This window comes from Pimephales promelas, chromosome 1 (assembly GCF_988280905.1).
Source record: "Pimephales promelas chromosome 1, fPimPro1.hap1.1, whole genome shotgun sequence".
Classification (NCBI taxonomy): Eukaryota; Metazoa; Chordata; class Actinopteri; order Cypriniformes; family Leuciscidae; genus Pimephales; species Pimephales promelas.
Window position 1 is genome coordinate 38,104,920 of NC_142769.1, and position 21,101 is coordinate 38,126,020.

The 21,101-nt window shown below is 40.0% G+C and overlaps 1 protein-coding gene across 11 annotated transcripts in view; it reads right to left on the reverse strand.

The window, feature by feature from the left end:
• Positions 1 to 21,101, reverse strand: part of sox6 (SRY-box transcription factor 6) — a 150,832-nt gene that overhangs the window by 81,082 nt on the left and 48,649 nt on the right. For all 11 annotated transcript variants that reach the window (XM_039656894.2, XM_039656887.2, XM_089129617.1 and 8 more), the window contains one exon: positions 19,967 to 20,177. In XM_039656894.2, coding sequence (XP_039512828.2) covers positions 19,967 to 20,177 — 211 coding nt within the window. The remainder of the gene's footprint in view (positions 1 to 19,966; positions 20,178 to 21,101) is intronic.

Consider the following 21,101-nt stretch of genomic DNA (forward strand, 5'->3'; position numbering starts at 1 on the left):
CTTCATCGCGAGGCTAGTGTGTGTTGTGACAGCGTCACTTTTATACTTCCGGGTATGCCGTCACATGTTACGTCACGACGCAACACCAATCAGGATTGGATTAGTTTCATTCATACTTCAGAGGCGCACGCTTAGGGAGCGTCCCCAAAGAGTCGATTTTATCGACGCAGTGTCTCGTTCCCTTCTCAGGGAACAAGGGTTATAGTCATAACCCGAGACGTTTTTCAGTGAAACAAGTATGTGAATTTAGCAGCTTAATCTCTGCAAACATTTTTATACTTTAGGACATAGTTACATTTAGTTACATAAGTTACATTCAGCACATTTAATGTTAAAAGGTCAAACTATGAACACAGGGAGAGTATAAATACAAATACAGCTCTATTTTTAAAAAAAATGCTTACAAATTATATTAGACCGAATTACTTTTAGCTCAGACAACTGCAGTAAAGAGGTATTTATATGGCAGTGTACATTGAAAAAACTACACTGAAAATCAAAATACTTGTGTGTATCTTGAAAATCTCTCAAAAGAAAGAAAGAAATATAGGGGGTGGGGGGCTTGGAGTTCATCAAATGGGAAGGTCATCGTTTGTCCTTCCCATTCAAACAATGTGTTGAGCAAAATGAAAGAAACACATTCCTTCTACTTCACAGGAAAGTGAATATTACACACACCTGGCTTTCAACAGTCATGATACACAATAATTGTTCTGATGGCTGGATGTGGAAATAAAGTGAAATTCTATAGAGATCAGTAGCTGAGTGCATTACAGTACAAAAGTGTGTCAGCACAGTTCAAAAAGAGTATTATGTGTGATTTCTAAAGGGCAGAAAAAAAATAATAATTCTAAAATAATAAACACAGTAGTTGGTAACAAGATGAAATGCTATAATGCAATATTTTCAAGTTAGGTCAACTACATTCTGTGAAAGTGTCCAAGTGAATTTGTTTCTAACTCAAAGTGTAAAAAGATCTTCATGAAAGGTACTAATTTAATTAATTTTTTGTATTCAAAGGCCAGGTATGGAGCTTTTAAATTTTCAATCGTGCACATACAGACAGAAATACAAAGACAAACACGCAATATGTAGATAATGTGAGACGTGACCCCTTGTACGCTGAAGGTCAACCGGAGAGGCTGAAAGAGTGATAAGAACAAGGCGCTGCACAAAGAAAGACATTAAAAGGGAAGGTAGACAGGGTGAGATGGGCCCGCTTGACTGGCCCCGCACAGCCGGCAATGATGAAAACAATTAACATTTGTCTGGCAGACAATGAATCAGGAGGAGGAATGGCTGGAATCCGCAGAGCTGCGGCCCCGAGGTCATTGATAAAGAACACACTGCTAACCAGCAAGAGCTTGAAGCTCACAGCCTGGGTCAGCCTGTTCCCACCGCACAATCACAAACACACACACAGGACAGGGAAACCCCCGGTCAAACGCAGTGGACAGAAAGAAGAGGAATCAGGTGAAGTGTTCCACAGACTCAAACATCGGGGACAGTTTAAAGTGAGAGACAGTATCAATACATCAAGAACAGATCTCTACCTTATCCAAGCTGATGAGCTCTTTGCAGACCATGACCCCTGAGCAGAGGGGCTGCGTGTCTCATGTTGCCATTGGATGACATCATGGACAGGAAGAGTAGAGTTAGTTGCCTGTGTGAAAGGCTAAAGGGCACGGGGCTAAAGCAGACATTCTTGCACGCCGATGGCAGCCCTCCGGCACCGTAAGCCATAGTTAAACCACTCGTGCACACAATGGATCATTTGTGAACACACTTTGCCAAACAAAAGGGCACAATTCATGAGAATGGGAATGACTTTGGCTATTCTGTTGTGCGTGCTTTGTGTCTGCGTGTATTGTAGTCATACAGTATCTTGAGGTACTCCAGGCCATAGAACATACCGAATGAGTGATATCATCACACTCATGAATGTGGTGTGATGCGATCTTCATCTCATGCCATAAAAATGTATGTTGCAGCTATGCCTCTATTATCATGAGCACGGCTTTATCTTATTCATTACAAAAAAAAAAAAATCAATGTTCTGCCAGAAAATTCACAATGTGAGATGTCTAAGACATTTAAATCACTTAGTGAGATATTAATTAGCAATTGTGAGAAAGTTGCAATTATTGGAAAAATGTTGCAGTTGTGATAAAAAAAAAGTTACATTTGTGGGGTACACTACAGTTCAAAACGTGGCAAGTAAGATATTTTAAAATGTTTTTGAGTCTTTTATGCTTACCAAGGCTGCATTTATTTGATCCAAAAAAATACAGTAAAATAGTAAAAATCTGCAAATAGCAAAGCTGGAATTATTCCAGTCTTCAGTATCACATGACCCTCCAGAAATCATTCTAATATGTTAAAGGGTTAGTTCACCCAAAAATGAAAATTCTGTCAGTATTTACTCACCCTCATGTTGTTCCAACCCCGTAAGACCTTCGTTCATCTTCGGAAAACGAATTAAGATATTTAAGATATTAAGATCGCTCCTGCATACAGTCCATAGGCTTCTTGAGGGACTGGCTCTTGCCGTCCCCGAAAAGTCATAAAAGACATCGTTAAAATAGTCCAAGTGACTACAGGGGCTCAATCTTAAGTTTATCAAACGACGAGAACACTTTTGTGCGCAAAAAAACAACAAAAATAACGACTTTATTTCAACTATTCGTTTATTTCTCCCTCTGCGCGAGTCAGCTAACTAGTTTAATAGCGTAAGCTTCTGTTATTGTACGTCACACGCATCACACACACATGACCAGCGTCGACCAATAGTGAGCCTACGTGTGACGTAGCTCTACGCAATCACACTACGTTAACGGACTATAGGCTTATGGAGAAGGAAGTGAATAGTTGAAATAAAGTCGTTATTTTTGTTGTTTTTTTGCGCACAAAAGTGTTCTCGTCGTTTGATAAACTTAAGATTGAGCCCCTGTAGTCACTTGGACTATTTTAACGATGTCTTCAATTACTTTTCGAGGACAGCAAGAGCCAGTCCCTCAAGAAGCCTATGGACTGTATGCAGGAGCGATTTTAATATCCTAAATATCTTAATTTGTGTTCCGAAGATGAACGAAGGTCTTACGGGGTTGGAACAACATGAGGGTGAGTAAATACTGACAGAATTTTCATTTTTGGGTGAACTAACCCTTTAATTTAGTGCTCAGTCACTATTTATTCTTATCAATGTTGAAAACATGTTGTTGTGCTGTTTAATATTTTTGTGAAAACCGAGAAAAGTTTTAGATTATAAAAATAGGATTTTTTTTGTAGCAATGATAATAAGTCTTTCACTTTCAACAAATTTATCAATTTAACAAATCATTGGTATGTATGAATTGTATTGTATAATGTTGAAATTGGGAGAAAAAAGATCAATTACCAAAAATAAAATATTACCTTCTTTTTGAGTATATTGGTAAAAAGAAATCAAATGTGTGATTTTTTTTATGTGGGCATAAACATGTTTGCTTGCAGATAGAGTCCATGTGATGGCCACTGCTCTATTACAGGGCAAGGCTAGATCAAGGGGAGGTCACATTTTCTTTGGTTCTCCATTTCCTCTATTTCAGAGGGATCAACAGGACACCTCAGTTTGGGTCATTCTAACATTATTTCTACTTTACTGACTTTCCCAATCCAGGTCTCACAGTTTGTTTTCTTGACCTTATAAGATGTTTTGACCCTGTGTTTTATGTGTGTGATTGAGGTCTTTTGAATAAAAGTGCACTCCTCAGATAACAACCACATACATACAGTACGACACGAATACCAACAAATACATATGTATACCAAATAGCAGTACATTCTTTCCTCTAGGCTGGAAAAAAGAACTGGAAACAGAGAAACTTCCTTTTATGGCACAGGGCCGGGATCGATCTGTCCTGGGGGTTAAAAGGTTCTAGGGAAGACTTTTCCCATATTCCTCCTCTACATCTTACACACACACACACCAACACACGGAGCAGTGCACAGATGCTTCTCCAGCACTTGATCATTAAGGAATGCACCAACTGTTGTAGATAATGCGGTGCCAGCTCCCATTCTGCTCCACTCTGCCTCCCCTGAGAGTGGCCACTCCCTCACTCCTACACACACACACACACACACATTACAGCTGGAATGTGCCAAAGCTGTCCTCCATAAATTTTTACCTGAGCGAGGTATGGAATGTCCAGCATTTGAGGATGATGGATCGGAGATGCTTGCAAAAAGCAACCTGTCCACAACTGTCTGAAACTATACGGCTCTTTCTGCATTTTCATGAGAGGATACTTTAGGAAAACAAGCAGTTAATGAGACAGACGTCTGGGTTTTTTCAAAGTACCCTTATAAAGCTAGAACATTTGAAAGGAATTTGGATTAATAATAAGGGGATATTTTTTGCTCAATTTCCCAAGTTGCATTCCATCTTCTCCAGAGAGAGCCCTAATGCCAATGGAAACACTGCTTAACATCTGGATAATACTTAAATGTCATACTAACATATTACCGATGTAAAGAAACAAAAGTGGACCATTCATTTAGAAAAATCAAACAAAGCTTCAGCCACATCCATTCATCTCTCAGCACTGCTGCTACTTCAAATGAGAAACGCAGCACAGCTCATTGAATAAGGTACATTTCCTTCCCACATTTGCATTCGGATTTCAAAATACAAAGAGTTCAGAGACAGTCTGACATTTATAGACTCTGAAAACTGAAGAGGAAGTGTGGAAAAGACTTGTACTTGTCGGGAAAGGCCTGTCAGAGGCCTAGAATGAGCAGAAAAATAAAGCAAGCACTGACTTTGTGGCCGTTATCCCACGAGACCCCCAAAAATCTCCTCATGCCCTCTCTCCTCTCGGATAAAGCGTGGCGTGGCTCAAGGGAAACCAATTCAGCTCAGATGAGATTGGAATGAAAACAATAGCGCTTATCTGTATTCTTTTTGCATTTTCCCAAGGTTCCCCCATCTCAACAGACGGCTTAGCCCCTGCCACAACGGACCCAGAGCAGCTTTCTCGGCCCTTGCCCGTCCCACTGATATGACATGGAACGGGCACTGGGGAGAGGGCTTGGAGGACGACCCACTGAACTAGAACCTCCTGGGAACTAATTCTAAGAGACTAGAAGAAGAAGAGACAATGAAGAGAGAGAGAGAAACAGAGAGAGACTTGTCTCAGTGCGTGTGTTGACGCTCGGGAGACCATCCCTGTCAAAACACCAGGATTAGAAGGCAGCACACTCGGGCAGAATAAATAGCATGTCACAATTCTTGTTCTGGCCTGATAAAGCCAAAACCCCTACTCTATGAAAATGCCATTATAGTTGTAAAGTCAGAGAGACTTACTGATCTCAGTGCAGGAATGGGCATTTGAAGAGATGTAACAACCTTCCAGTGATTCCTTGACATAATGGATGAACTACACCTGGCCCTTGCGTATCAAACCACTCATCTACGATCTGATCTCGCCAGCTCGGTTTTCTGCCAGAGAAATCTTGCTCTTCTTCACAAAGCAGCTCAATTAAGACACCTACAGCAAAGATCCGCTGACAAGATTATGCCGATGGTCTTAAACAGATGAAAAGGAAGAGCAGCAGTGCTCATAAATCTCAGCAAAGATTCAGTGTAAACAGTTTTCATCACCACATGGAACACAGAGCCAAAATTGCATGTCTATAGCAAAAACCATAACAGTGGAAAAGAAAAACACAGGTAGCATTTGGCACTGACATGTCAGACATAACCATTGTAGAATATTTAATTATATAATAACACTATATAATTTAAATGGCATTTTTAAAAACAAAAATGTTTTACAAAATATTTCACAATATTACAGTTTTACTGTATTTGTTAATACAATAAATTCAGCCTTGATGAGCATAAGAAATGTCTATCAAAAAATGCACAAAATATTGCGGACGCCAAACTTTCAAACAGCAGTGTATTATATATCATATTATATGATTTAAAAGGTATGCTTTAATGATTTTAACAATTCACTTTGTAAAGTTTTACAATCTCAACAATCATTGGAATAATGTCAACATTACAGAACAGAAAGTGACTCTAGTCGATTTCTCTAGTCTAACTGCCTTAGAACATTCAAGCTAAATAAATGTAATGCAGTTATGTAGAAATCTACTTCAGTTACTGTCATTAATGACCTCCACGGCTGTGTACAGTATGCGAGATGAAGCTGTGTCATGCCCCTGAAGATGCAGTTGTGCTGAGCGGAGAGGCTGTACCCCCATCCCGACAAGTCCTGCCCTGTGGCAGACAGCCAGAACATCTGCCAGCACCCCCAGGTCTCACACCGCCACTGTAATCCCCTCCACAGGAAGCTGCTCTTCCCCCAATCAATCCTCACACTTGAGAAATGAGAGAGAGAGAGAGAGACTCTCTACTGAAACACTCCACTTCACAGTATCATTACAGCTGTCCTCAGTGAACTATTGTCCCTGTGCTGACTATTGTCAATTGTCCACCCAACACTGCATCCTTAATCTGACTTTCAATGAACTGTAGCTACAGTACATTGAGTCTCTTCCTCTCAATAAACCTCTAAAAACGTCACCATTGTGCTCAGAATCTCCTCTCAGAGGAAGGAGGAGACAGACCTCCCCCTTCGGTCCAGCATACAGTATGAGCGGCCCACTCCTCAGGGAAAACAGGGAATTACCAAATCGATGATCAACTGACAATGACGATATAAATTTCCCAGGCTTTCTTCTGAACGCGCCATGTAATGATGGAGAAAGCCGAGGAACCATTGCCAGTTCAAATGGAAAGAGAGAGAGAGAGAAGGCAAGTAGAAGAAGGCCCAAGTGAGGTATTATGGTTCCACTTGAAGCCACCCAGGTTGAAGGGCACTCCCATTGCAAGTGTCACAGTTAGGTTAATAATTATACTCGAAGCACTCTCATTTCTAATAATGTTATGAGAGAAAAGGCTTGAGAGAAAAGGCTTGAGCAGTCAAGCAGCCAAGGTCAGGAGCTCCTGCAGGAAAAAAAAAACATTGCCCCCTCGCTGAAATCACATCTTAAGGCTTCTCTTGCGCAGGATTTGTTTCTTACAATAGTGATGGTGCTGTCAATAGAAAACCAAAACCGTACTCTTTCTCATCCTATCTCTCTCCATCTCCTTAGAAAAACAAACTGGAGTCACAAACTATGCACACACGCGAGCGCAAGCGTGCACAGAACACTGAGGGAAAATCTTCTGAATGTCTTAATCACAGAGCCACTAAAACAAGACTCCATCATCACACAAAATAAGAGTATAATAATTACAAGAGGCAGACAGGAAAGTGAAACGGCATAAGAAAACATGTTTTGTCGTTCCCGTCGTTAGTTCCAGAGACAACAGCTGTTAGCTGGGGCGGCGGCGAATGCTCCTGAAGTCTCCATAATCACGCTGTTATTGAAGTGAGGACAAAAAGGGCACTAATTGCAAGGGAGCAATCTAAACGTAATAGGTTACACACCCAGGCGATGGCGCACAATGCTAACAGCTAAAAAGAAGAGTCGGGTCGGAAAAAAAAAAAAATCACGACAGAGAGAAAACATGCACGCACACGCACAACACTGTATAACAGTAGCGTTTCCCTCATTTTCTGCCAATTACCTTCTTTCCCTGTCAACAGTTTTAATAACCTCGATCATTTCCACAAGCCTCTTTTTTTTCTTTTTTGCATGCTTTTTTTGCTTCGGTTAAATAATTTCGCTTCTTTAATATGCAAATGCTCCCATTGGCATGCATGGGTGAAGAGGCTTCAGCTCCTTGAGATGTGTCAGTATATTGTCGAGCACCTGCACCTCGGGGAAGGCTTGATTTAATTGACACCTAATACTATTCATTATTCCACTTAGTGAGCATCTCTGCTAGTCACCTGTAGGCTGCTCGAACACCATGCTGCCATTTCCTCCTGTCGACAGCTGCTGTAAATAGACTGACTAACCTTAGTAACTCCTTTTAGTAGTATCATTTGTTTACAACTAGTACTAGTTTTTATATTTTATATTATAACATGTTTAAATAATACACACTGATTATTTCCCAATTTTGAAGAGCATTGTTTTTTGGTTAATAAAAGCTATTTGGAATATGTGGTGTTATGGAGGCTGCGTTGTACTGTAACTAACCGATTCTGCTACGAAAAGGACTACGGTAAAAATAGTGGATGGCTGTAGTGTCATTGTCTTTATTTGGCAGAGCTGAGGTGCTAATCTCGGCGCTGACCCCGTCCTCTCAACCAGTCGCACAATTCCTGACCCATCTCAACAGGACACGTGTCCATCAAGCACACATGAATTAACCACTCCCAAGAGGCTTCACCTCTTGAGCAGGGCAGCACATGACCTCCTCTTCAATCCATTTTACTGCAGGACTCGGCACTAATCAGGGTTGAATTATTAAAGTGAGCAGCAACCGATGATCAATTCACACTGGCCAGGCCTTCCATGACAGGGTACTTCTTCAGCACTAATGACACAAGAGAAATTCCATCGGACAATGAAAGACGTGCAGGGAAATAGATCATGCTGATTAGTAACGTGAATGGGAGAGATAAAGTTGAAATATGTGAAACAGAAGAAATAAAGAGTTCGAGTTCAATCAAAGCTGTGGATAAAAACTATTTTCATGGCATGTTTGCACTGGGAAGACCGACGCCATGCCAGATACCGTCACCCAAAGAAGGAGAGGAATTCTGGGCAGCATACACAAGAAGAAAACTGAATAATAAATATTGGTGAAGACAGCAAGACACTAGCAGAGGGTCAGCATCTTTCAAAGGAAAGCCGTCCAAATGAAGGCTTGGGCAAGCGATTAAAACACACCCCTGGAGCCTCCCTTCCCCTGACAGGAGAAGAACGAGAAGAAATTAAAGCAAAGTTGAAAGAGAGATTTCTAGAGAGAGAAGTACAACTCAAGGATCCTACAGATTGAGAAGAGGAGGGAGATATTAGGAGGGAGGAAAGGGGGGGCACAAGGAGAAAAAAAAAAAAGGGCGGCTGGGAATCCAATCAGAACTTAGTGTAGAGAGATCAGGAGCCAAGATAAGCCCATACTTCGAGCCCCCAAAACTGCAATCTCCTCTTAAGCTGGAGAGTGGCAGCTGGCAGAACAGCTGGTGAATAGGATTAATGTCAGAAGAATGAAATAAAACTCAACATATGTCCGAGCCTGAGGTGTTGGGACTGCACGTGATTGTGCCCCGATGGATGCCATGTGTGCAGCTGGAAGGAGCTGCGCCGGAGCTCGGCTGCGCTGCCTTCCCCACAAGGTCACTTTTAAGGAAACTAGGACCATTTAAAGCTTGGATAGCAAAATGAACTTTCTCTCCCCTGTCCTCTTTAGCCTCCTTTCAGGCTGAGTGAGCATCTAAATGCATCCCTCTAAAAAAAATAAAAAGCAAAGATCATCCTCCTTATCAAGAAAAACAACCCACACAAATAAAGTCTGATTCGTGAGGTCCTGCTGTAACATGATTTTTGAAATATATAAAATTTATTAAAAATAAATGAATAAAAATAAACATTTTCTCAGAACTGCCTCTCATTTAAGATACACTTTCAAGAAATACTCATACTGTACAAGATATATATAAAAAAACACCTCTTATTGTGTCCCGTCTTTTATTTAATTTATATTTGTCTAAGTGTATTTATTTCTTAGTCTGAAAGCAAAATAAATTCCTCATCCATTTTTACAACATTCCGTTGCCTCTCGAGGGTTAGGATTTTGTAAACTGGACTATAATGAATGTTTCATTCTTTTTTTGAAAAGTAAATAAATTAAAAAGTAAAAATATTGCATCTTATGAAACTATCTTGAAATGCAGCTGAAAGGATTGAGCACACGTGAAGGTATGAAATAAGAAGAGATATGAGGATTTAATCTTAATTTATAAATTCCATTTCATGTCGGTAATCATTAGAGCCCACATCCTGTAATAAATTATAACAATTTCACACAAGAAATAAATTACCGGGTACCTTGCAGAGGAGCCATTTTTATGCTGGCTACCCTGCAATCTAACTGTCAGATATAAACCCTTCTCCTAATCAATGCTTCAAAACATTCACTTTAATTCGTCTATGTTGAATTAATAAAAACGTGTGAATAATGTCTCTTACTGTGATCATTTCGGCTCAGAGTGATTTAGTAAATTAATGGGTGCTACGGACAAAAAGAAACTGATAGGATCCACATGAATAGATTAAAATTTGCTGTGAAGCCAACTGTCTGGGTCGTCACTGAAACTTTATTTCATCTTAAATGCCAGAGCAACTCGGACGTGCTTGAGAGGTTCAAAAACGAGTTAAAACGTGGCGTCACGAAGATAATGCGGTGCTAAAATGAAAATAGAAGACACATCAACCATAGACACTACAGCTCAGTTTATATGCACTCTTTGTGTAATGTAATTGACAGTGTTTTATTCCCTGAAGTCTAAGTTTTAACATATATAAGGAAAAATTGAAGGAAAGAATTAAAATTGATACAAGGTATGTGGTAAAATGAGAGTTTTATAGCCATAGGTTTTACAGTAATAAACAGTACTGAATGAGTGCATGAGGACATTAAAAAGTGAAATTTAAAAGGAGGCATCTTCGTTCTTTGTAAAACTCGCTTGACTAATTAAGGAAGCATATTTTCCACCACTGCCACTGACATTCTCAGTTTTTATGAGGCAACAATTAAAAATGTTTATGGTACCGTGGAGCACACTCTGTTTACCAGCATGTCAGAGTTCAGTGCTCATGCACACGGGCCCAAAAGGTCACTATTTTTAGCCACAACCTCCATTCTCTCTTGCGCACACACACACACACACACACACACACACACGCAGCTATCGTGTAACTGCACACTCTAACTTCATCACAGACCACCAGTGACTGCCAGGTTCAGCCCACTTAGCGATACAATCCACCTATGGAGTACCACTGAACAATACGGACGAAATCTGACCAGAAACAGTGGCTGAGGGTTTTTTTTTTTTTTTTTGTATGTTGACATCCAAGCAAGTGTAAGGAGAGGCTGTGACGAAGAATTTCAATTCCTCTCAAGTCTATTACCGGTCTACAACTAACACACTCAACATTGTTTCCTGCATGGTTCTGCAACAATGGCCGCAGTATTTTCTTTCAAATCGACCCGTTTCTTTTTCTCTCTGCTGTGGGGTCATATCCACCACAGCATGCTGTGAGAGGACGGAAAACGCTGCCATTTCACATGGAGCTAAGCTCATTTCTTTATTACCTCTCAAGAATGGGAAAAAGAAAATGTGTGTGAGACGGAGAGACAATGAAACGTATATATGGGGGGGAAATATGGCATACAACACCAGACCCAGACCACTGTGGAGAAGAAATCCTCAGGCAGTGAACTCTGGGAAGTTAAAGGAGTGAGAAAAGTGTCCCTCACTACCCAAATTACAAATATAAGTAGGCTAGATGGAATTTTATAGGGGAAAAAAATTCCCACCCTGCAAAACCATTAATTAGAATTAAAACTCATAACTTTAAGCTATCATTGGAACTTCATGACATGTAATGGATGATAGGGTCCTAAAACGTATTAACCACTCGACCTACACAGACTTTAAAATTATATGGGGGCCACTCCCAATGAGAGATGGTGTTCAGCGAATAATTACGATGATCCAAGCCGCAACGTTCGCTGAGCAATAAAACATGTTTCTATCTGTTTTTTCTGACATCCCATCTCATCCCCTTGCACCTTATTGAACAAAGAGAGAGCAAGAGAGAGACAGACACGAGGAGACAGACAAGTCGTAAACGGTTTTGTCGTGTACAGTACTCGGAAACATATCGGGTCGATGTGTGTCATTCATTTTTTAAAGGGATAGTTCAACCACCCAATTATAAAAAAAGAAGGTTCCAACCTTGTATGATTTTCTTCTACATTTTTTTAATGACATCAATGTGGTCTAAAACAACACTAGACCCCCACTGACGTTCATTATAATAACAAAAAAAGTCAGATAAAAGGAAGTCATACAGGTTTGGAAAGATGTGAGGGTGAATAAATAATAAATTCCTTTTTGGGTGAACGATCCCTTTAATTTTTTGGAGAAGGAAAACGACGTGTGTATGTTAGCTGTTGTGTCTGTGAATTTCAGAAAGGGTGGCGGTATTAGCAGCCAGATGGAGCTGACGTAGCTGGGTCTTATAAAACAAGTCTTGCTATGTGGCCTGAAATCATTAGCTGGGCACATCGGCCCGTCTGTGGCTACGGTGTGAGTTACATTGACACTATTTTGATCCTAGTCAGATGACACCAGCTCTTTTGTCCAGTTATGTGCAGTCAATGCCTGCGAACTGAGCACGAGGCGGCTGGTGGTGATCTCACACTCATAGAGCGCAAATGCAACACACGCTTTACAGGTTAAGCCCAGCTCATCTCGATCTGAACGCTTTTAATCTACATAAAGGGTCCTGCTTTTTCCACCGGCGGTGCTCGGCTGCGCAGTGACAGATTTAAGGCTAATTAATGGGGTGGTCCTCTTTTCTCAGGCATCAGCATTTTGCTTTTCTTACTGTGCTAATCCAAATACCAAGAGGGGAACATAAAGATGCTTGCTCATTAAAACCACTCGCTCCAGTACTGCTTTACACATATACCACTATTCCAACACCGCTGTTAAACAAGAGCAGGACTCAACGCCGGCCCCATCAACACTGTTGCTTGGTACTAACTTTCATCTCAACATATTGCAGTGGCCCCAAAAATGTTCATACACTTTAGCCACATTTAACAATGTAGGAATGTCATTACATTAATTTAAAAAAAGAGATAAATAAAGAGGTCTATATAAATAAATAAGCAAATATTTCACACAAAAAAAGATTGTTTGGTTTTAAATGATGAAACTATATACATGTTCTGTTCAAAATGAAGACGAAATAGTATTTGAACACTTACTTTGTGGCTGACAGATGTTAATGGAACGTGTCCATATAGTGAATGTCATGGACATCACTTGAGGTTCCTCAGCTAGGACAGCTTTGAACTTGAGGAGAACTGACCTCTTAATATCCACTAAAACCACCTTCAGTTTTTTTTTTTTGGTTAATTGAAAAAACATAATTGACAAAATAGACAAAAATGTCAGCTGTCACTTCTCTGCAGATGTCACTTGGGATTGATATTTATTATTTAATGTTGTGAGAGAAATTTTAAGTGTGACTTTCATGTCCAAAGGTATTTAGATATTTTTTTGGGACCACAATATATTTAGGGATTATAGTAAAAATACAATTATGCTTAAATAAACGTATAACATATAAAAAATAATAAATAAAAAAAATACAAAAATACAAAAAATATATATATATATAAGTAAAAATAAAAAATATTTTTTTTAAATAAAAAGTCTCTAAATAAAAAATTATTTAAAAAAAAAAAATCAGGAAAGAAACTTAGAAATGGCACAAAAAGATCTTTAATTTGCATCATATTTTATATACATATATTTTAACATGCATTAGTGTTCACATAATTAAATAGTGTCACGGGAATGTTAATGTGATGGATGCATTAAGGTATATGAAAAACAGTGTAAGAATGTATCGTTCACGGCTGAGGAGGACATACCTATAGTGAGAGATGGGGGACAAATGGAGCTCTGTTCAGGAGTCCTGGCTGTGATTTGTCTCCCTGAACCACCAGTTTCCTCCTATCAGGAGAGCCTCAGCTCAATGACAGAGACCAGCACAATGGAAGCGTTGTGCTTGATCCCACACAAGAGGGACAGAGTCAACAGCTGAGCTCGAGAGAGAAGATGGCTCCTGGAATGCCCTGCAGCAGTTGCTACTGTTGACTAATGGGAATCTGAGAAGAGGGAAGGTGATATGGACGCAGAGAATGGCACAGTGAGGCAGAAGCAGCTGCTTGTTTTGTCATCTGAAAGAGGAGCACTCTATTTGGAGCAGGGGCAGAGTTTTGGAGGTCCACACTAGGCAGTCAGGAGGGGAATGATTTGTCTCTCCTGTCACACGCTCCTCTGGGAAGTGTGTTTGTATTATGGATGTTTGATATGAAGCATACAGGCTGCGGAGGGTTTTGATATGGATTGAACAGAGCTGCCAGAATCTGTTTGTATCAGTCTATCTTCCTTTTTTTGTCGGTGCTGAAGTCAGTAGCGTCTCTCTCTCTCTCTCAAAGACATGCGGAGTAGGTGCTATCATTTTTGTCCACAGAGTGGCAGAATGTCCGCAACGTAAAAAATAAAAAATAAAATCTATTTAATGTATGCCTTGCAGGGTGACAAGAGAGATGACTGGCAAGGAGTGGAGGGAGCAGGAAGACAAGCTTTTGATCATGTGTCCTAACAAGCCATTCCAGCTCATGTCAGCTCAACCCCAGCAGAATTACATTATCTATGCAAACAAAAGTGATGGGCCAGATCTTGCTCTTTACTGAGCTACCAACTCAGCTGTACTCTAGCTTACCTGCCAACTCTCGAGATCCACACATAACCCTAAATTTAGATTAACTAACATATTTAGACATGTGTAGGCTACAAGCACATTGGATTAATCAAACCCAAACTGTATATAGGCTTTCATTCGGACAAGCAGCTCAGTCGAAGATAGGTGCAAGAGGCGAGAAAACTTCCAACGACTGATGTTTGGCCCAGTGTACTCTGCCCGAGGGATCGGTGGACTGACATAACAGAGTGATGGAACGTTGTGTTTGAAGTACGCTTCAAGATCTCAGGTTCGGAGCAAAAACTGGCCAAGAAATTAAAAAGGATCGACCTCATTGTATATGCATCAAGTCTAGGGCCGGTGCCATACATCATTATAACAAAGATTGTTATTAATTAGGTGGAATAGAAATCAGAAGTGGGCAGCCTGGAGAGCAAAGCTAGCCCCTCTGCTATTTCAACAAGAACCCTTTCAAGAGGGTCATAAAAATGCAACCGAAATGGCATGCGGTAAAACAGCTTTCTGCACTCAATTCTCCCGCTGCCCAAACCCATCAATCTCTCGATCTCGATGGGGAAAAGGCACATGCTGCCTGGAGATATTGGGCTGGATGTTGAAGAAAAGAAAAAAAAAAGGACAGATTTCAGTTAGAAATGTATAAATACAGGAGAGGGTGATAGCTTCCTAAAAATGCCTTCGCAAACATACTTCAACAGAAAAACAAGTGCCTCAAAAGAGATTTTGAGGACAGATAGCCCCCATAGAGCAGATCAGCAAGGTAACACAAACACACAGCTGTTATTTAAATGCACACCGGTGCTCACCTGCTGCTGAAATGGCTGAGATCTGCAGAGGGGTGGGGGGCCTCTAGAAATATCCCTCTGTCCCAGAGATCAGGCATTACGTGGGATGGAGGCACAGAAGAATCTGCCCCCCACCCCTGCTAAACTCATTTACTCAATACACAAAGTTCCAGGTGTATTGAGTCGTTCGCTAACCTCGACTCTCCTCTGGCCCCTCAGAGGGCTCAGGGTTACCAGCTAAAAGAAAGTCCTTATCCATGCCACATTAGCAACTGTTCCTGTTGTCACCCAGGTCACTCCTGTGAGTGTAAATCACTCCTTTTCAGAAAGTGCCACTTCTACACCTGTTGGCTCTGACATATTTCTGAACATGTCTAACAACCTTGCCTTTTCACTTTCACAAGGGAAAAGAGTGTAAGGGTGCATAAGGTTGAGCAACTGGTTTTTGTTATGATGGTTTTTGTTTTTTAACCAATCTATGAGGATTATGACAATTATATAACTTTTTTTTTTTTTTAAACAAGCAAAACTCATTCAAATTCAGTAACAGATTGCGAACTGCATAACAGTGTGTGTGGTCTTCAGCAGAAGTGGAGCAGACTGACAGGATGTCATAGACGAATGACAGGCTGCATGGATGGTCTATTTTTCAGCCACCAATCTGAACCCCTGCCACTGAACTGCCTGCAAAATGTAATTCTGGCATTCAGACGAACAGGGCTCTAAGCGTGGATTAGCAGCAAACAAGCTATTACCAGCAGCCATGGCCAATCCTGCCAATACAAGACTGCTGACTAAGTTGGCAGAGCCAGTGGTTCACTGGTGCCCAAACTAGAGCAGTAGGCAGAATGCCTTCTTGACTAGGTGGTGTGGATCCTTCTCCCTAGATCTTTCTGTCTGCTACAAAGTGATGTGGGAATGTTAAAGTAAAAAGAACACTTAGGATGTGTGTGGCGGTATTAAAATCCTGTCCACTACGGGATGGACAGAATGGCCGATTACATGGATATTAACAAAATGCTAATATTTTATTGAAATAAAATAAAATAAATAAAAACAAGATTAAGATAAATTAAGTCATGAGAGAGAATGGGCAGTGTCTAAATATGCTGCTAAAAATCTGATATTTGGAGTGTTAAACTGCAAACAAATCAATTCAAGGTTGAATAAGGGTAAGAGCAGTTCATTGAAATGGAGGTTGAAGAATCACTCCACTAAAAAAAGAGTTCATAAAACTGTCTGCATGACAGCAACAATGAAAACAACATACAGTAGAGGATTCATATATCTTAAGTACATTTCATAAAAAGGCCTTAATTGCTAGTGAAACTAAGACAAGGTCACCTTGAATCTTTATAATGGACACTTTTCCTCTTGTCCCGTTTATTTTTCTTTCTTTATATTTAGATTTTATTTTTTATCTTTATATTTATATTTTTTTTCCTCTCTAGGCATTATAAACAATGAAAAAGCACCATCTGAGAGATCTCTATAAATAATGTTTTACAATACCAATTACAGAAATTCCTAAGACCTCTGTGGATGAGGAGGTTCATGTGGCGCTTTTACAGCGAAGGTGACTATTCAGCTTAATGCAGTCCTCTAGGCAGGATATTTTCATTCATTAGAGCGGTCACAAGCACTTAAGGCACTTTAAGGATTGTTAGTGAGAGGAGAGATGGAGATGACAGTCCAGTTTCACTGACTTGCGGTATGGTTCTAATAGGTCTGATTGAATTTGAGAGCGGTTGACTTTTAGGGCCCTGGTGCACATTCACTTAAGTGTGGGTAAAGACGGGTATGAAGTACAGTGTGCGTCTATACGAAAGGCAACCTATAAGGTATGTCTGAATCTACGTCTCCTTGACTTAAATCAAGAGACACTGTTTTTTGCAGGCCTACACAATGCCATTCTCAAAGAATGGATACTCCACCCAAAAATGAAAATCCTGTAATCACTTACTCACCCACAAGTTGCTGCAAACCTGTATGAGTTTCTTTCTTCTGCTGAACACACTTGAGAGTGAGTAAATGAATTTTCATTTTTGGGTGGAGTATCCCTTTAAAGGGGTCATAAAATGGTACATACACTTTTACAAGTTGACTGTACTGAAATGTGTGTTGGCAGTGCCTGTACACAACCATCATATAATGATAAAAATCCATCCAGTGTTTTTTTTTAAATCTTCTTATATGTGTTCCCGTCTCAAATCGAGCCGTCTGATCGTGTGAAGTCATGATCGAGCAGTCATCATAGTCTGTCATTGTTGAAGACGCAGTGGCTTTGACATTACTTATTAACTTTTATTACTTGATATTTATAATCTATGGTTTTATTTTGAAAAAAACAAACAAAAACAAAGCGTTTTATCGTTTCCTGTAGCACATATTCGTTGTGAGATTAAAACCTACCCACTACTACTATGCAAAAGGCACTACATCAATGGGTAATATGTCCAAATGTGCAGCATTTACAAACAGTATGAGAACAATAATCAGATGACTTACTATATCAGGTGTCTATCAAACGCAGTACACGATTTCGGACACAGTTCTAGTGTGACCGCACCTTAAGCAGGGTAAGCTAATGAAAGGTTACAGTTGTTCCCCTTAATAACAGGCTGAGATGAGCAATATTTTTAGCTTGTCCATTCTTTGCCTGACATAACATAACGACATGCTTTGTCGTTAAGACAACACATGTGTCTCTAAATTGCTTTTGGAGTCACGCAAGGGGTTAATCCTGACATTTGAGGTTCTGCGGGCATGAAGATTCCCCTTACAGCTGTACCAAACTGAGACGTCCTCAAGGACGCAGAACCGCTCCATTTCAGCATCTCAGCACTAACGTGTTGAACTCTGCATGCCTCTTGTGTCTCTCAAGTTCAGGAACCAATTTCTGTGCAAAGGGGGGGATTGTGGCGTGAGGTGTGGAGGCATGAGGTCGGCTCTGTCTCCATTATTAAGGGCAGATTAACACAGCTGTACACTAGAAGTGAAGCACCCTCTCCTGCCTGCACTAAACATACGGGCCTTCAGGATTACGAGCTGCACTTGACCATTTAAATTACAGCAGCAACCGGCCATACCAGCTGGGGCTCATTAGCATAGCACCCTAGAACACAGAGGGCTGAGAGCGCATCTTAAAAATACCTTACTAGAAAAAAAACAGGAGCAACCTATGAGAACATCAGCCCTTCATGCTACCTCTAGATACCATTAAGCTAGAGATGCAGGTGAGGTGAGAAAAAAATGCATCAAAAGATTATACAGGTTATACAGCAAGTCACTTTAAATACTATTTCCAAAACTGCATTTTGTTTAATATGGCACCTTAATTGATAGACAGGCAAATTATAGGTGGAAATATTTTTAGAGAAAAAAAAAAAAAAAACTTAAATCTGTTCACATAAATTTAGATTGCTGTTAAATTATTTCATTGCACCACCCTACAAAATGAAGCCCCTTTATGATAATGGATGGCTTGTCATAATTTTCTATATCAATTATGAATATGAAAATATTCAGGACTGACAGCCTCTCACTCAGATTTATTTAATTTGTCCTATTTTCTTATTCAAAATATTTTTCTAACCCTTGGCGATAATGAAACCCACCATAAACAAATACGATTAAATTAATATGAAGACCTTCACAGAAAGGGAGAAAAAAAATGTGTGAGGAAAAAAAAAAAGTACTTTTAACTGAATTATGGCCTAATTTATTCCTCTGATCAAGTGTTTGGGCTAAGAGTTCCCCAGATGCTTAAATGAGACTAGCATCTCCCCAAGGAGAAATACTGTCTGCGTGTGTGTGTGTGCGAAAATTTGATTGTATAGGTTTCTGCTTTACACTAATTATGAGGAGAGGAACCATTTCAGCAACTCTTTCCAGTATTTGCTTTTCGGTCTTATTCCCAGAGGACTTGCTCCACGGCGGCATGATCTGCATCAAACTATTCATTAATTTTTTAAAAAATAAATACATAAATAAATAAAACACAATAAAAAAAAAATTGTATCAATTAACTTTAGTCTCCTTTTAGTAATAGGACTGGTTTTTGACTTTTACAGAACAACTTTCCGCAGAAGCTAAAACTTATACCTACCCAAATGCATAAATCCTTCATATAATAAAATTATTACACGATACATATGCATTATATATTTTTCAAATGTAATTGCCCAAACCGTGGATACTTCTGGGCCCTAAACACATGGAAGAAAAAGGGTTCTTGGAGCTATTTGAGTTGGTCTGTAGATGAATTTTGCGGCATGAATGCTGTCGTCTGTACTGAAGAATAAAAAGGTAATGTTCCTGGCGTCAGGTCGTGGCGTGTGTTTTATGGTCTGAGAGTTTGGTTTGGCATCGCACGGAGACCACACTTAAGCTGAGGGGTAGTGCCACCCACTCTTTGTCACACTGGACTTGGTTCAGAACAAACTGGAAAACATAGCCACGTCAGTCCTCCCTGATTAAACGATGGTGTGTGTGTGCGTGTACAGCGGGAGAAAAAAGACAGATTATGTTGATTGAGAAAGAATATAGCGTACAGGAGGACAGGCGAACGAGGAAAACAGAGTGACTGAGGAGATCGATGCACGCCAAAAACTGCTTCTCGCTAAGAGGGTAAAAACATTTGCTCACACACACGTATATTCCTAAATCCAAACACACAAACAAGCTGAAACCTTATGTACCGTCATGCTCTGTCTTTGTCATCTCCTCTAGTTTCTTCTGTTTCAGTGTGTCCACCACATCGGCCAGGCTTCCTTTGCGGCGCTCTGGCGTTCCGAAGGCTGAGCTGCTCAGCAGGTCGCCGCGCTCCCTGGCCCCCTCCTCTGGTTTGTGTGGAGAGGTAGAGTTATTCCGGAAGGAGTATAAGGAACATACTTTATCGCTGTCCGATTCCTGCAGGAAAACACAAAAGAGTTTGAGAGGAGATTTTTTTTTACTTTACGTCAAAATAGACATTAAATGTCAAAGTTCAACAAAAGATAGCAATATGATCACATTTCAAATGTAATAATTGGTTTGAAAATTAAGAAAATGCTGAAGACATAATATTTATATTAGAGATAGTGAGTTTAGGACACTTTAAATGATTACAGAGTACACTACTTGACAAAAAATGGCAAAATATTCAGTGGTTTTTTATTGGTCTTAACCATTTTAATCACAAATCACTGGTCAGGAAATTAGCAAGAATTGCACAAATAGTGAAGATAAAGTAACTTAGCATGGGATAGACTTTCCCAACTTGCAGACAGCTTTTTACAGGAAGAAGAGTCAGTGTTGTTTTAATCCATGTTAAGCAAATGCACTACTTAAAAAGCCATTGCTGACTTAGAAAAGCATCAAAGACAGAATACATTTTTTGCCAGAATATGGGAAGTTGTGTGTGGAGTGATCGCAAATCGCAACGAAACATGAATGAATGGTGATGCTCCAGAGTGGTGCCACCAAAAATTTGGTTTGAAATATAATATTAAATGCATCACTCACTACCACAGTGAAGCATGGTCTTCCTGGTGGACTTCAGGCTTATGTTTTGGCAAAGTCCAGATTTTAACCCTATAGTGAATATTGGGTCTCACATTAATCTCAATTGAACTGGGAGACATTTTTCAACTGCTCGTGAACTGGTTGAAGCCATTAAATTTGGATAATGTCTTTGTGGTTAAGACAATTAAAAGCTTAGATTAGAGTAGATGAATGGTGTTTAACAACTCTTTTCTCAACACAAGAGTCACCGCTGTAATTCCTTTGCAAAGGTTTGCACAAGAGTGTGTGTTTGATCCGAGCTCGAGCACACTGTAATTTGTTGGTTCTCGA